This window comes from Manis javanica, chromosome 15 (genome assembly GCF_040802235.1).
Source record: "Manis javanica isolate MJ-LG chromosome 15, MJ_LKY, whole genome shotgun sequence".
Lineage (NCBI taxonomy): Eukaryota > Metazoa > Chordata > Mammalia > Pholidota > Manidae > Manis > Manis javanica.
The window spans coordinates 81,417,654-81,434,804 of NC_133170.1; the positions used below are offsets into that span (position 1 = coordinate 81,417,654).

The 17,151-nt window shown below is 42.6% G+C and overlaps 1 protein-coding gene across 8 annotated transcripts; it reads left to right on the forward strand.

Moving 5' to 3' along the window:
* The first annotated feature begins 53 nt into the window (after nt 1–53).
* HSCB (HscB mitochondrial iron-sulfur cluster cochaperone) lies at nt 54–11,824 on the forward strand. Of its 8 annotated transcripts, none has more exons than XM_017678489.3 (6): nt 55–378; nt 1,620–1,716; nt 2,062–2,151; nt 2,747–2,891; nt 6,602–6,704; nt 11,690–11,824. In XM_017678489.3, exons 1-5 carry the CDS (start codon nt 143–145, stop codon nt 6,667–6,669), a joined length of 636 nt encoding a protein of 211 aa, XP_017533978.1. In that variant the 5' UTR covers nt 55–142; the 3' UTR covers nt 6,670–6,704; nt 11,690–11,824. The 8 variants fall into 8 exon arrangements, 6 of the variants coding, with proteins under 6 accessions (XP_073078708.1, XP_017533978.1, XP_017533977.1 ...); XM_017678488.3 differs by having other exon boundaries at nt 6,602–6,649; XM_073222607.1 differs by lacking the exons at nt 6,602–6,704; nt 11,690–11,824 and adding an exon at nt 6,187–6,323 and having other exon boundaries at nt 54–378.
* Nucleotides 11,825–17,151: the final 5,327 nt, after the last annotated feature.

Below are 17,151 nucleotides of genomic sequence, written 5' to 3' on the forward strand. Positions count from 1 at the left end.
GAATCCAGGTTTTCCCCCGCTCCCTCCCCCGGCGGATCCCGCCCCCTCAGCTCCGCAGCCAATCAGCAGCACCGGTCTGGTCGGCAGCTCTCCCTTTTCTTCCCCCTGCGAAGTGGCCGCGGCGAAATAGGCCGCGGGCCCGATGTGGGGCGGATGGGCTGTGCCCCTCCTCCGCGTATGGAGGTTACGGCCAGCAGGGACTCTTGCAAGGCGACCGCTAAACTGCAAGGATGCATCGCTGGCGGGAAGCAACTCCCCGCAGTGTTGGAACTGCGGCCGCCGCGGGAGCCCCGTGCGGGGGAACGGGTTCTTCTGTCCGCAGTGCCGCGCGCTGCAACCACCGGACTCCACTCGAGACTACTTCAGCCTCATGGACTGGTACGGGGGCCGGTTTCGGGAGACGCGCCGGGGCGTGGGAGACGTCCGGGGCCGACGGGCGAGAGGGGTGGGCCCGTCCGGCTCGGCCAGGAGAGGGCGGGACGCGTTAGGTAGGGGGTGGAGCCCCGATGCAGGCGGGGGCCCGGGGACGGGACGGTGGGATGTGTCCTGAAACAGAGGAAATGGAGGGCCTGGCCGTTGACGGATGGAGGCTAGAGTGGAGGAAGGACTGGCGGGCAGGGAAGGAAGTTAGGGGAACCGAGGGACGGAGGCCTCAGGGAAAGGCAACTCGAGGGGCGGAGCCCAAGGGAAGAATACTGGAAAAAGCCGGAGAAAAAGACACTTGAGGGGTAGGGTTCAAATGGTCCTGGTTGGGTTGAGACTTCTGAGAGGAGTGCTCTGAGATGGTATCCAAAATAAGGAGGTAAAGGGGCTTCCCGGCTGGTGAACACCGGAGTGGTGCCCCGGGAGGGGGCATGAAAGCCCCCTGCCTTCTCCCAGTGCCTTGCCCTATCCATCTCTTAAATCGGACTGTTCTGAGTTACAGCCTTTTACAATAAGCGAGTACTCTACTAAGGAAAACAAAAATAAGTAAATAGGGCATAAAAGCACCCAAAAATTTGGTATTGTGGGCAGAGTCTAAGGGAAAAGTGAGAATTGAGGAAGAGGGTCTGGGAAATGGGTGTATTTTCCTAGCTTCCTCCAAAGGTTGAGGACCTCAGAGGTAAGTTTGGGCGGAGCAAAACTGTTGAGATAGGGCAAGCTCTGGGAATAGAAAGCAGAAAGGCCTGGATTGAAATTGAGACAGAGAGGAAGGGACCTGGGCCTTGGAAAGATAGGTCAGGATTTGGGAATACCCCTTACCCTTAACTCTGAGATCTGCCCCCACCAGTCACTGTGCCCTTCTGACGGGCTGCAGTAACACTGCCCTTTAGTCCCTCAAGCCTGCCAAACTTGTTCCTACCTCAGGGACTTTGCATGTCCCCCTCTGCCTGGATAACTCTCTCCTCTGATTTTTTATTACCCCTCCTCATCTTTCAGGTCTCAGGTCATTGTTGTCTCTTGGCGCTCCACATCTACCACTGTCTCTGATCCTATTCTCTTTTCCTTCACAGCACCTACAACTTTATGAAGTTATCTCTGCCTGCATGTTTAATCTTCCCTCATGAGAAATGACCCAGGCCCATAGTATATAAATCTATAAATATTTGATAAATCAGTTTCATCTAATTTCCTTCCAGCAACCGTTCCTTCAGAGTTGATACTGTGAAGCTCCAGCAAAGGTACCAGCAACTACAGCGCCTTATCCACCCAGATTTCTTCAGCCAGAGGTCTCAGGTAGATTATTGGCCGCTCCTAATCATACCTGAACACATGTGCACAGTGGGTGGGTGGCAGTGGCCCTGTGGTCATGTGATTATCAGGGACAAGCTGGACAACGAGCCCTACCTTGGAGCAGTCTGACCCAGGTCAGCAGGCCTTGGGCTGGTCCTGCAGTCCCAGCTTTCACCTGACTCCCAGCAGAATTAGAACCCATCAGTTGAAAATAAAGACAGCTCATCCTGCACCAGTTTTCCTTTGGCCACTTCCATAGATGCCTACCCATCAGTATTTTAAGCAACAGTTTGTGAATGTAACATAGCTGATTTGCATGGTAATAAGACTCTTCATCTCCACTAACAGCCTGAAAAGGACTTCTCAGAGAAGCATTCAACCCTGGTGAATGATGCCTATAAGACCCTCCTGGCCCCCCTGAGCAGAGGATTATACCTTGTAAGGTGATTTCTCAAACCTATATGTGACTGCATGGTGTCCATTGTGCTGTTGGACAGCTGCTCCCCTATGTTCAGCAGATGAGAGCTTGAGACTTTGAGCTACTCCGGAGACCCAAAGATAGTTGCCCCAAAGATACCACATGAGTATAACTTTCTCTGAGTATTTGTAAATTTTACTTGCCCAACAGCACCTATTTTTTTTTTTTTTTTTTTTTTTTTACCATTTTCTATACATTTCAAGGATTGGATGGCAATGACTTTTAGGAAAGAGTAATTTTTGCTTTTTTTTGGTGGGGGGATAGGGAGAAGGTAAGCGCCTTAGAATTTTAGGATTTAATGGAATCTTTACAAATACCTAGTCCAACCTGCCATATGGTGGGATGACTCTCCCAGGGTTACACAGGTGCAGGGAGCACTGAGGGATCCCATCCTAGCACGTCCAGCTTTCAGATACCTTACCCTCACACTTTGATTATTAGGACTCTTCATATTTCCCCTATGCATGTATTCTGTTCTGAAGGGTGAATAGGATTTATGATGCTGGCCATAGTTTCTTAAACCAACCTTATTTTCCCTGCTTTATGCCCCAATAGCTAAAGCTCCATGGAGTAGAGATTCCTGAAAAGACAGATTATGAAATGGACAGCCAATTCCTCATGGAAATAATGGAAATCAATGAAAAACTAGTAGAAGCTCAAAGTGAAGCTGTGATAAAAGAAATTGAATCTATTGTCAGAGGTAAAAGATAAAGTCCCACAAATGCATTTAATTTCTATTATGAGTACATGTCCAGGGTTAAGTGAAAAATGAATCTAAGAGTACATATTGGTCATTATACTTATTTGGAGAGTTTTTTTTTCCCTTGATTATACCAAAACCAGTTTTGTCTAGAAGTTAGACTGGCAACGCCTCTAACTCTCTGGAATGCAGCCTTAAACCAAGAATGTAATCCTACTTTGTAGAATGGAATCCTTCCCACCCATAACATACTTTATATGACATTATTATCTCTGACAAGGAAAATAGACCTTAGGCATTCATGGGAATGCCTAAGATCATATTGCAGAGCAAAGATTGAAAAATCTGATTCCATATTGCTTTACTTTCCACTTTACACCATAGTGAATCAGTCAGGGTTCTCCAGAGAAACAGAACCGAGAGCATACATGTGTAAACATAAAGACAGAGAAAAAAGAGAAGAATTTATTTTAAGCAGTTGGCTCTATGATTGCAAGAGCTCAAGTCCAAAATATGTAGGGACAGACAGGCAGGCTGGAAACTCAGAGAGGACTTCTATGTTGGTCTCAAGATGGAATTCCTTCTCCAGGAAACCTCAGTTTTTGCTCTTAATGCTTCAACTGCCCACCCACAATATTGAAGGTAATCTCCTTTAAAGTCAACTGATGGTAAATGTTCATCACAGCTACAAAATATCTTCACAGCAACGGACTAAACTGGGCACCACAGTTTAACCAAATTGATAACATAAAATTAACCGTGCCAGGTAGAAAAGGCTCCAAAGTTCTCACTCTGATTGTACACACGTGTACCTCCACAGATGTTTAAGGCACTGATGCTGTGTGTCATGGTCTGTACGTAACACTGAGGGTGTGCAGCAGTGAACGAGAAAGACATGGCTGGTTCCTTCCTAGAGTTTATATATTGCAACTCAGTGTGTCCAGAATGGAATTCATGAGCATCTTCCCCCTCTTCCCAAAAAAACAGCCAGTTCCTCTGTGGACGTTCCTTTCTAAGTAAATGACAAGTCCAAAACGTAGACAAGGCATCCTTAACAACTTACTCTCCCTTGCTCCATGGACAATCCATCACCAAGTCTTGAAAAGCTGACCTTCTAAATGTGTCTTAGATCCATCCATCCATTTGTGTTTTCACTGCCACCACCCTGTTCTAAGCTACTGGTCTCATCTGCACAATTGCAGTAGTTCTGAACTGGTCTACCTGTACCTTCAAACTAATATATTCCTACACTGTTACTTCTGTGTTCTCTCTTCTTTTTTTATTAAAGTATCCTTGATGTACAATCTTACATTGATTTCAAATACACAACACAGTAGTTCAACCTTACCCATATTATCAAGTCCTCACCCCCTCTAGTGCAGTCACTGTCCATCAATGTCGTAAGATGTTACAGAATCATTAACCATATTCTCTGTGCTGTACTACCGTCCCCATGACCAACCTATACTGTGTGAATTATTGTGACCCTTAATCTCCTTCCCCTTATTCCTTCCCCACCCTTCCCGGCCCCTCCTCCTTGGTAACCACTCGTTCCTTCTCAGTGTCTGAGTCTACTGCTGTTTTGTTCCTTCTGTTTTGCTTTGTTGTTATACTCCACAAATAAGTGAAATCATTTGCTATTTGTCTTTCTCTGCCTGGCTTATTTCACTGGGCATAATACCCTCTAGATTCATCCATGTTGTTGCATATGGGAGGATTTTTCTTTTTATGGCTAAATAATATTCCATTGTGTATATGTACCACATCTTCTTTCCATTCATCTATTGATGGACACTTAGATTGCTTCCATATCTTGACTATTGCAAATACTTCTGTGATCTTTTGAAACTCAAATCATATTACCCTTAGTTTTGCTTAAAAATTTTAAGTGGCTTCCCAGTGCTCACTGGTTAAAGACCAAGCTCTTTAGCAAGGCTGACAAGGCCCTGCATGGTCTGGCCTCTGTTTTCTCCCACTTAATCCCTCCACTCTAGCCACACTGGCCATTTCCAGTTCTTCGTCTATACCAGGCTCCTTCCTACCCCCAGGGCCTTTGCACATGCCATTCTTGTGCCTGAAACCCCCTCCCCATCTAGTTCACTCTTCCTCCTTCAGATCTGGGGGCAGTCATCACTTCCTCAGAGAATCCTCAGAGAACCTCTCTGTCTATATCTCCTGCCAGTGGTTACCCCTCCTTTGTAGGACTAATCACAATTATAACCTTACTGTTCTATATGAAATTGTTTGACCAATATCAGCCTCTCCTTTTGGGCTGGAAATTCTGCAGAAGCAGAAATTATATCTGCTTTTTGCTTCCCTCACGTCCTCAGCACATGGAACAGTACTTGGAATATAACAGGGGCTCAGTAAATATTTATTAAATGAGTAAATACACGATGAACAAAGTTAAAAGCAACAAAATGGACATTGTGGTGGTGGGTAGTATCTTGATGCTAACAGCATTAAGGCTGCTGGTGTTGGATGAAGAGAAACTCGGGACTTGCAGTCAGAAGCCCCCCAGCTACACAACTTTGGAAGGCAGAGGATCATGATGCCCCGGGGTGTGGCAGCCTTGGGCACAGCCTCCACACTGACACTGAGTGCGTGTGGCCTTGAGCAAGTGGCTTCACCCCTCTGAGTCTCAGTTTCCTCTTCTGTAATATGCAGATAATACTGGTCCTGGCTGTTGCAAGGATTAAATCAAATGAGATAAGGCAGATAAAACACTTAACACAATGCCTGGCCCATTGTAAGTGCCCAATCAATGGCAGGGGTTACTCCAGCCCTTTGGTAAACATCTAAGTTTGAGCAGGTCACTGACCTTCATTTAGATTTCCTCCCCTCCAGGTACCTGCTAAGGTCCAGATTGGGTGAATGTTCAAGGTCACAGAACTAGTTAGTTTTGGGGTCAGGACTTGAGAGGCTGCAGACTCCTAGTCCAGTGTTCTCTTGTCAACATCGCATTGCTACCCTGAGAAGGGAGTTTCCAACCACTGTCTGGGAGTCTGGGGACTTGGGATCTGTTCCCGGCTCCTCCGCTCACCAACCTGAGACAATAGGACAGTCCCCCAGTACCTGTCATTGCCTGCCATGGGGAGATAATGTATTTGAAAGTGTTTTGAAAGCAGGCACCATATAAGTGGTTGATACTATTGATATCTGGAAAACACACTCGTTGTAAGATTCTTCATTTCCTAGTGGGCGAACAACAGAAACATGAGGTAGCAGCTCCTCTACCTCTTTTGACATCTTCTCTCTTAAGGAACAGTATGATCTAAATGTTTCATTTTGCCAGGAAGCTGTATAATTTGCAAGTGGTTGCCTGAAACACTCTGTAATGCCGTGCGGACAGACATTTCTGACCTGCTAATTTTCCTGCTAAAATCTGGAAGCCTCAGACTGCTTGGGTGGAGATAATCAAGGCATGTCCTTGTCTTCTTTTTTTAAAATTCTACATCCATTTCGTGGGCCCTGGTGATTACGCCTCAGACCTTTCATGGGTAGAAAAACATAGTGTAACCAAGGTCAGCAACACTGTGCTAAATAGAAGTTGCCATTCTGAAACATGTAGAGACAGAGGTTATGAGGCCTTACCCTTGAATCCAAGCTCCCTGTTATGTTGTATTCAAACCAGAATGATTACAAAGTGTTTTCTTCCCATCATGAGTCCATTTAAATAGAAAAATTAAGATAATAATTTTCTCTTACAGCTAAACAGAAGGAATTGACTGACAATGTAAGCAGAGCTTTTGAACAAGGTACCTTCTTCGTTTCTTGACTTGCTTTAATATGGAAAGAATTGTAAGCACTGAGGTATGGACATCCTTCAGTATGTAGCTATTATATACCCATCCTATGATAGGTACATGGGGTGATACAAAATATGGATGAGTCTGCATTTCTGCCTTCAAGCTTTGGTCTTGCTGAAAAGACAAGCTCTGTGCCAAACAGTGATGTGCCAGGGAAAGGTTATATGAGAGAAAGTACTCGCGTTTCCCTTTAGCAAGTAGAAAAAAGAATTGTAAGCACTGAGGTATGGACATCCTTCAGTATGTAGCTATTATATACCCATCCTATGATAGGTACATGGGGTGATACAAAATATGGATGAGTCTGCATTTCTGCCTTCAAGGCTTTGGTCTTGCTAAAGAGACAAGCTCTGTGCCAAACACAGTGATGTGCCAGGGAAAGGTTATATGAGAGAAAGTACTCACGTAGAAACACAGGAAGGGAGATGGTCTCTAAAAAGATGTCGAGAAATACAGATTAACAGCAGAAAAGATAGGAACCCAGCTCAGCATGTCCCCAAACCACTGACTAAGACGATTAGATTATATTCTACCAGGGCCCTGCCCCAGCTCCTATTGCACTTTTGTATGTTTTTGTTTTTTAATTGTGAAAATGACTTTTAAAAAGAATAAAATACATAAGTACAATTTAAAGAATAATAAGAGAAGAACACCTATGGTCCCTACTACCCAGCCTAAGAGATAGAACATGCAAAGAAGATACACAGATGGCAGATAAGCACATGACAAGATGCTCGGCATCACTAGTCCTTACGGTAACGCAGGTCAAAATGAGATACCGCCTCACACCCATTAGGAGGGCTGCTATAAATAAGTGTTGGCGAGGGTGTGGAGAAGTTGGAACCCCTGTGCGTTATTGGGAAGAATGTGAAGTAGTGCAGCCAGTGTGGATAATAGTTTGGTGTTTCCTCAAAAAATTAAAAATAGAACTACCATACAGTCCAGCAATTCCACTTCTCATATATACCTAAAGAACTGACAGCATGGACTCAGATATTTGTGCATTTTCAAAGATAAACAAAGCCAGCTATTAGTTGAGGTGGGAAAGATAGATTTTAATCAGTAATAACTGTTATAATAGGGAAAAAAGTCCGGTGTGAACCGAACTCTACTTGGACATGTAACTGGGCATTTTAAAGGGGGAGCACGAGTAGGGAGAGGGGGAGCATGGGCTCAGTCAAGTCCGAGAAGTGAAAAGTTACTAAAAGCTGGAAGGGGAGACTAGTCCTTGTGAAACCAAGCTGGGCTTGCTAACTGGGGTTTGTCAAAGTTGGGCTCCTGTTCTCCCCCAGACACCGGGAGACGGGGGCCCTGCCTTCAGGTGTTGGCTGGAACAAACAGTAAGAGAGAAACAGTAAGACAACTCTTCTGAACAACATTAAGTCCATTTCTTATTCGGTCGCCTTTTATTTATTAAAGACTAGCTGAACCATCTGTTGAAACTTGGTAATAGAAGATATTTGCTGGATGACGTGAGTGATCAGGCATTTAATGAGCATGTCTATGGAAACAAAAGGAAAACAAAGATGAATGGTTGGAGCAGACTATAAACTTTGTTTCTGATAAAGGGGCAGTTTCGGAATTGAGAAGACATTAGACTCTTCAGCACCTTTAGATGGTGGTGTAAGGACAGCGGTGGCAATCCGATGGATTCCTTGGTTTATAGTTTGAATGCCTGTGGTAATGGCATAGACATGGGTGTCACCATCATACCCGTGGAAGATGCAGGAGTTCTGGTGAACTTTCCGGGTGGCCCATATAGCAGCAAGCTCTAGACACAAAGGTTGCCCAACATGATTTGTTGTGGTGATGAGTTCTTTGAAGTTTATATCAAGTTGTCTAGCTTCAGCTTACAGGACGTACAGTTCCCAAGGGAAAGGGGCAGCCATAAGACAGCCTGTGTCCCCGTAAGGATCTGGGCAGTCAGGTTTTAATTCTCAGTGATGCCAAGTTAGGAAGGAAAGAGAAAAATGGGAACTATCAATTTGAGGAGCTGTAGCCAGATAGTGAAGGAAACTAGAAGAATTAAGAATTTGTTAAGGGCTGACAAATTTTAAGATAGCAGGAATCCAGTTCAATTCACAGGAAGATAAGAGAACCTCAGACAATGAACAGGACTAGATTCTGATAACCCACAGGGTATATGATATATGCTTTTCCATAGGTAATTGAAGTAAGATTACTCTTGTTTACAAAATAATTTTGGTTTCCTTAGATTTTATTGATGTAAGTGCAGTAAGAATGGCAATCAACCATACGAGCCCTTTTATGTTTTCTTTATGACGTTTTTATAAGGAATCTCAGACTGTACTTTAAAAGCCTCTCAATGCTAGGAAGTCAAGCCAAGATTTTGCCATCAGACTTCACCTATAGATTTGGGTGAATTCCTCTCTTCTCAAGGTCCCCAAAACATTCTAAGTTTCCTGGGCCTGCCAGGAAGTGACCTTCCTTACTCACCTGTAAGGCTGGGGAACCCTGTAAGCCAGATACCAGACTGTTTTTTTTTTCAAGAAGGCTTTGTAAACATTGGCTCTGTGAAGTCAACCTTCATTTCTTAAAATTGGTCATATCTGGTTTTTTACATTATTTTCAAATATGACATCTAGTCAAAGCCTTGATGTTTAATTATGTTTTTAATACTTTTAATTATATCCTATCACAAAGACAACATTCTTACTGAACCTATGCAAATAACTATGTTGCCATGAAAATAAGAATATTCGATTTTTTGAGGGATCAGACGGAGGAAAAAATTTTTTGATTTTATTTACAAAATTAAAATTTACTAGATTGTGTTTAGTCATATATGACTTTAGAGAAAGGGGAAAGGGATTTTGTTATGTCTAGAAAATAGAACATGTGAGAACCAGCAATATTTTGAACAAAAAATATTAAAAATATAATCCTCCTTTATGAGTCTCAATCCCATGTAATTTTATTCTGCTTGATCTTGGGTTAGCAGTTTTATGAGCCTGTTGGCTTTTCATTAGAGTTTTGGAAATCTTCACTTAGTTTATTGGTTTGATCTCAGAGGTATTTAAGACATGTCATCAGAAACGTGTACTGCACAGTACCTGGGATGGTCCTTTTTTGTGGGTCTCCAAGACAGTCCCTTTTTGTTAAACATGAGTAGTGTAGCCTGTATTTGGTTGCAAGAGTTTTCAGAAAAGCATCAGAGTAAAACATCCGTGACTAATGAAAGACTTTAATGACCATAAAGGTCTGATGAGTTCATTATAAAAATACCACAATTGACCAAGAAGTTTGGTTGTTTCTGTGACATAAAACATTTTAAAATAATAACTGAACATTACACCGGGACCTATTATGGATAGTGAAGGCATTGACAAATTTCTAGGAACTTTATACAATTTCTGAAATAACATTTTGCCCATACAGTGCAGCCTAGGGAAGGTTACGTTCCTTTTCTTCGATGGTGCTTCCCGTGTAATTTAATATATCAGGCCAACCTGATTAATTTAATGTCTCTCTTTTTGTCAGATAAGAGAACAAATCCTTTGAGGTTTATCAGGGGTCCTCCTGGAAACTTCAAAGTCAGTTCAAGGTCAAGAACTCTTTAGGTAGAATTTGATTTGGGGAGATTGTCAAAAGGTTTGAATATTTAATTAAATAAGATCATAGGTCATTGTGAAATAATATTTAGTTGTCTATTTAACCAAAGTGGTGATAAAAGATTTCAAAGGCAAATAAAGGAGGAAACATGGAAAAATAAAAAAAAACTCTCAGCTGTTTGAACAGTGAGAAGACTTAGTTCTCTTAAGCAGTCAAGAACATGACAAAGACAACAACCATAATGCTCAGGAAATTATTTGATAAGGCAAAAACTAGGTTTCCTGGGCAGACTATGCAAAAGGTAAATTACTCTTCCCTTTTATCGCAACAAAAACACATTCTACACTCCTTGCATACATTTCACTAAAAAAACACATCCTGCTTCTCTCCCATTTGCAAAGTTGTTCCCTTTTACTCGTATTATTTAGTTTTGTTTTCATATTTTGACTATATATTTTAACCATTAGTAACCTTTAATTTACTAGAAAATTTAGAAGTAAACAATTAAGAACTATTATATGCTAGTGTTCTGTAGTAGATTACCATATTTTATGAATATACCATCTTATATCTCTAGAGATATTAATAGTCTTTTTTAATGTGGCAAAAATGTGTTTATTAACAGACCCAAATATCCTTGGCCACCCTGGCCATATAAAAATAAGAAGCCAAAGGCATATAAACTTAAGTTTAGGCTTAATGAATGTTTTGGCACTTTATCTTGTTTTTAAACTATTTAGATATTTAGTGAATATTTATTATTTAACTTAGCATAGCTCTAAGGTTTCCAGTTACCAAGAAGATTTTGGAAATAATTTTTAGGCAATATATTATAAAACTTGTTGAAATAAAGTTTGAATGATATAATTTGAATATCAAATTTATCATCTCTACAATCTTAAATATCTAGTAAATATAATATTAGTCTATTTAACTAGTAAACCCAAGTAGAATAAAAATGTATGTTACATTATATTTCATGTTAACAAATCCAAAGGCATAACTATTTTATTAAACCAGCAGTACCAAACTAATCTTATTTACTGAAGATTTACCCAAATTACTTGACATTGAAAATATTTGAGTTGGCTCCTATATCTATGGAAGTTTTAAGAAGATTTAATTTATGTAAGTGCTTATTTCTTTCTAAGCCAATTAGGATACAACTCCTTTTAGTAATATTATAAATTAATTTGGTAATACCATCTGGAGATAGGGAAATAACGTGTATATGCATATATATCACACATACATACACAAATAATACATAAGCATACAGACACAAATAGAGATCTTTCAGTTTTCATTTTAAAGTTTTAACCATAAAGTCACAACTGCTTTGTTCAATAGAGTTGGTTTTGTTCTTTCTTGCTTGAAATGAGCAAAGCCTCACATTAACATCTCTGTTTATTTCAGATGATTTTGAAAAAGCCAAGGAAATTTTAACAAAGATGAGATACTTTTCAAATGTAGAAGAAAAGATCAAGTTAAAGAAGATTCCCCTCTAATGGTTGCTAATCTAAAAGTTTTTAAAATAAAAGTTCTTGCATATTTCTTTTCTGGCTTCTGCTAATAAGACTAGTATGCTTTCACCACTAATGTCATCTTAATTAAGCCTGTGGCTTAAGCCTTAATGGATGGCAGATTTTGTCATGCCAGTGGAAACACAGCCTAGCCCGAGCCTGAGTGGCCAGTCCTTCATGGGATACTTGATAGACCATGTCCCCAGTCTAGGCCAGTGGATGAGGAGGTGGGGATGGGGCCAACTTGGGAATCTAAAGGGGTGGGCAAACTTGTTTTACAAAGGGCTACACCATAAATTCTTCACGTTTTTTGGACCATACTGCCTTGATTGTAACAACTGTGTCGTTGTAGCTTCACTTACAAAAGAAGCAATAGGCTAGAGTTGGCCATGGGGTCGTGAGCCTCTGCCCTAGAACGTCTTCTCGGTAAAGGCATGAACTTCACCGATGCCCTTGTTAGTACGGTCTTCATGGCTCTCTTTTTGGTAACCATGCAAAGTTGCCTTTGGACCTCTTCGGCCTACTTTTCAAAATGTAGATAATATTACGAAGATTTAGTCTGGTATTAAACCCCAGCAACATTTTCAGCTCCACCTTGGTGGCATGGAGCAGTTTTAATTTCTCCCTGGACAGTTGACACTCTCTCGTCGTGATTTCTCTGCCTCTCTAATCCAGCCCAAAGCAGTTCTACTTCCCCTTCTGGATTTTTGGAAATTGAGTTTAAGTTCTTGATTCATTTCCAGAAGAAAACCTCTTAAGCTCTCTGGATCAAGGGAGATTAAAATAGAAAATCTGATTTTCAAAATTGCAAGGAATAACTCTTGGAGGGAAATGCTTGGTTATAATTGAAGAAAAATCAAGGTTCTGAACCAAGGTTTGAATAATACTAGAGTTTAAAACTGCAGTTCCTTTGCATCCTCTCATCGTTGATTAAGGATTTGTATCTTGAGAATCCTGATCTTGTTATAGCAGTTACCGTTTTAGGATTTATGGATCTTCTAAAGGCAGATAAACCACAGCAGCTGTCTGGCTTAATAGTATTTAGGAGTGTCAGTACAGTCTCCAACTCCTTTACAGCTTACCAGGAGAATCAGTTACTTGTCTGAAAACACACAGGGAGCCCTTTAAATAAATAACTACAATGCAAGAAATGTCCTGATTTAATTGGGTGCTTCTGCAAAGAAAGGAAGAGATGAAAGCATTGTTTGAAATATTTCTGTGGACAGTCTTCATTCCTTCCTCAGAACAGTGATCAAGAACAAAACAATCTGGCCACAAAAAGAAATCAGATAAACATTGCCTCACACAACATCTTTGGAGGCACTTCAGAGAAACTTTCCCTTACCTGTTGCCATCAGGAAGGGCCACTGGGTCTCCCAGCAAACTATTTCTGATTTAGGAAATAAATTAACAAAGACTTTCTTTCTGAGTCAGTGGAATTACTTTTTTTTTATCCTGTCTTCCAAAGTCTTTTCCTTCTAGTCTAACCGTCAAGTTTAGCTGGACTTCCAAATCCAGGAACCCTTTCAAGTTTCTTTGACAGAGCCCTATAAGAGGTGTGCTTCTAGACATGTGAAAGGTTAGCAGCCCATTTGGATTAAAGTTTCTGATCAAGTGAAGCAAGTTAGCCCCCACGTCCCTCCCGACATCGTTCCTCAGACAGTGTCAGAACAGATCAGTGGTTTTGACTAATTTGTGACTATTTCTTCTCAGGCTCTGTTGTCAGGCCTGGTGTTATGGACTGGATTTGTGTGTCCCCCCCCTCCACCCCCTAAATTCATATGTTGAAGCCCTAAGCCCCCGTGTGGCTGTATTTAGAGATGGTAAGGAAGTTAGGCAGGTTTAAATGAGGTCATAAAGATGGGGCCCTAATCCCATGAGGTTAGCATCCTTATAAGAAAAGACACCAGAGAGCTCCCTCCCTCTCTCTGCACTCATGCCCTGGGGAAAGGCCATGTGAGAAAGCCAGAGAAGGCGGCCTTTGACAATCCAGGAAGGGACTCCTCACTGAAAACAAACCAGCCACGCTGGCACCTTAATCTTGGACTTAAAGCCTCCACACTGAAAAAAACTAGCTTCTGTTGTTTAAGCCACCCAGGCTATGGTATTTTGTTACGCAGCTGGAGCAGACTTATACATCTGGGTTTGAATTCCAACTCTGCCTTTCATTTGCTGTGAGTCCACTGTTGTGCTAAGCTTCATTTCCTCATCTTTAAAATAGTAATAAAAATAGTAACTGTCCCCCAGGGTTGTTGTGAAGATTAAGTGAAATAAATCATCTATGCAAATTGCTTAACACAGTGTATGACACGTAATAAGTACTCAAATGTGATTTTTTAATTTATGACCACTTTTCAAAGTCATGCCTTTCACTTGAGAGTAAATATTATCCTTTCCACAAAGTTTCAAGCAGCTACTTTGTGTAAAAGAACGCTCAGCCCTGGAAGAGAGATGTACAACAAGTAGATGCTTCCTGTCTATCTGGGGAGAGGACTTTTATATCAATAACCAAAACAATAATAAAAGTTCCCATTTGCTGCATAGTGTGTGCCAGGCACCTGGTACTTTGCATGATTCCATCAAATTAAACCCAATTCAACTCACTTTATAGTTGAAGAAACAAGCTTCCAGAACATAAGAGAGTCAAGGGCTGGGACTCAAACTCAGGTCTGTCGACAAAGCCTATGCTCTTAGGGAGGCTGAACCCACCAGATTAAGTAGCAGCCAAAGTAGTTAAGCAATTTGTACACGGGAGCCCATTTACCGGGGCCTGCACCATGCCACACAGAGGCAGGATTTGAGAGTCCCCATTTTCAAAGCCTGTGCATACAGCTGTGCTGGGCATAGGAATGGATTGCTCCCAGGTCTACGCAGGGAGGAAGGCTTCAGGGAAGAGGTGGAGCAGAATCCAAACAAGTAGAGAGAAGCTATGTCAGGTGCCCCCAAACCACCCCCAGGTTCAGTGACTCACTAGAACTCACAGGACTCAGTATATAGTTCCTACTTCTGGCTCCGATTTATTGCATGTGAAAGGATACAAGCTGACTCAAAGGAAGTCACATGGGATGAAGTCCACTGCAAACCAGGTGCAAGCACCCAAGGTCCTCCTCATGCAGTCACGCAGGCCACGCTTCATTCCCTCAGCAACAAGTCATGACAACACGTGAGAGTGTCATCTGTAAGGGAAGCTCATGAGAGACTCCTTCAGAATATTTCTTGGAAACTGGTCACATAAGCAGTCTTTGCCTAGCATGTGTCAGAATTTCAGACTCCCAGAAGGGAAACAGGTATCCAGCATAAATGGCATTGTTTCTACAAACAATTTAGGCACAGTGAGCCCCTCTTATCAGTTCTGGAAATAGGGACACCCTCCCTAAATCCAAATTCCCAAACGCCAGCCTAAGGGCCAACGGTCGTCAGCAGCCCTTTCTCAGGATATGCAGTCTCAGGGCTGCTGTGCTGACTCTGCACAGAAACCAAGGGGAGCTCCCTTCACAGCTGAAGTAATTATATAATAAATAATCTCTAACCAGAGAGGAAGGCACCTCTGTTGCTAAAGGGCTTTTTCCTGTCTCTGTGGCTGTCACCGAAGAGAAAGAGGCTGTTCTCTGAGTCAGCACAACAGTCATGCCACCTAAGTGTGTTCGGTGGCAAGGGACGAATAGCTGCAACAGACTGGGACCTAAAGCTTTGCTTTGATGAAGAATTCCTTGGGTTCTGCCACTTACTGTGACATGTTGGATCTATCAGAGGTGGCCAGGTGAAAAAACAAAGACCAGATACCACCTTCTCCTTTCCAGGGGTCACTGTTAGGAGGCAAGAGGGACTCAGAAACAAATCATCAGAGTACAAAGGGGTAAGGGCTCCGGGCACCAGGGAAGGTGGTGCAGGTGGGTGGAGAGGGGCAAGATCTTTGAGGAGATGGCATGCGTGGGCCCCGTCTCAAAGACGGTGAGGAGGGGAGGGCACCCCTGACCGGTAACTGCTGATCACCAGATTCTGACACTGTGGACAATCTCCTGATTTTTTTTCAAGAGAAGCTGTAATTGGGATTTTAACAGGAAATTTCCCTGTGGCTGCCAGAAAGTACCAACCAGTCAACAGCCAGCTCAGCTGGTGAAGGGGCTGGGCTTTGCCAGGGAGGCAATATAAAACAGTAAAGTAAAAAAATGACACAGAGCTTACCCAGTGAACCAAGGAAGGAAGAAGTTAGTTACAAGTTATATTTGTGATACCACAGATTTCACAGAACTGGGTTTAACAGCTGGTGCTTCCTCTTACTCAGTGTGACCTTGAGCAATCAACTTGTCTTAAGTTTCAGTTTTCTCATCTGTAAAGTGTGGATAACGGTAGCACCACCCTCAGTCATGAGGAGGTATGTAGATGACACCAGGGGTGAAGAGTATATAGAAAAGGCACACAGAGTGCTTAGCACAAAGCCTGGCACCACACTCAGCAAGTATTAATAGAAAGCACAAGTTGGGATGAGAGCAGAGAGGAGGGGTCCCTGACCTCATCCTGGGGTTAGGGATGGAATCATGGAAGCTTTCTGGAGGCAGTACCCCATGAGCTAAGTCTTAAAGGAAAAGAGGACATAGGGCGTTTTCAGATAGGTAAACAGGAGAGATGGCATGCAAGCAAAGAAGAATCTTACTGCAGTGGGGTTGAGGGTGGCAGAGATGGTATCGGGAAACAGGCAGCCAGGTGAGGAGGAGCAGACCCTGCAGACAGGGAGAGCTGTCTGAGGACTTGGGGACAGTTGGGAGGTGATGGTTCCTGAACTAAGGCAGCGTTGTGATGAGGGAGAAAGTGGACAGAATCAAGAGCCTTGTAGGAGATGGGCTTGTCAGTACCTGGAACATACTGGATATAGTGAGGGCTCTGGCGTCGGCTGTGGGGGATGCAGAGGCCTTGTCCCAGGAACAGGAGCTGCAGCTTGGTGGGGGCTGAGGAGGGGCTGGGCTCCATTCTGGACAGGTTGTGTTGGTGTCCTTGGACCTCCAATAGATGTTCAACAGGCAACCGGAGAATAGCTTGCAGCTGAGGGAGAAGGTCTGGGCAGGAGACGGAGAGCTAGTGACTGGGCATTGCACTAGCACTTTACAGTCTTCTCACTGGATCCTCAAATTGACCCTTTTAGGCAGGAACTATCATCCTCACTTCACAGATGGAGAAAGTAAAGCTTTGAATGGCAAAGTAGCTCTTCCAAGTTCACTAAGTAACACTTTAGGGGAAAACCATCAGAAAAGGGTATATGCCTAGGAGAGGAATTGCTAGGTCATACGATAACCCTAGGTTTAATCTGTCAAAGAACTGCCAAACTGTTTTCCAAAGTGGTTGTACCATTTACAATCT

Coding starts and splice junctions, on each gene's coding strand:
- HSCB (XM_017678488.3), top strand. CDS start 143: ATGTGGGGCGGATGGGCTGTGCCCCTCCTCCGCGTATGGAGGTTACGG. Junction 2,892..6,601: donor AATTGAATCTATTGTCAGAG/GTAAAAGATAAA, acceptor TTTCTCTTACAG/CTAAACAGAAGGAATTGACT. Junction 6,650..11,689: donor AAGCAGAGCTTTTGAACAAG/GTACCTTCTTCG, acceptor TGTTTATTTCAG/ATGATTTTGAAAAAGCCAAG.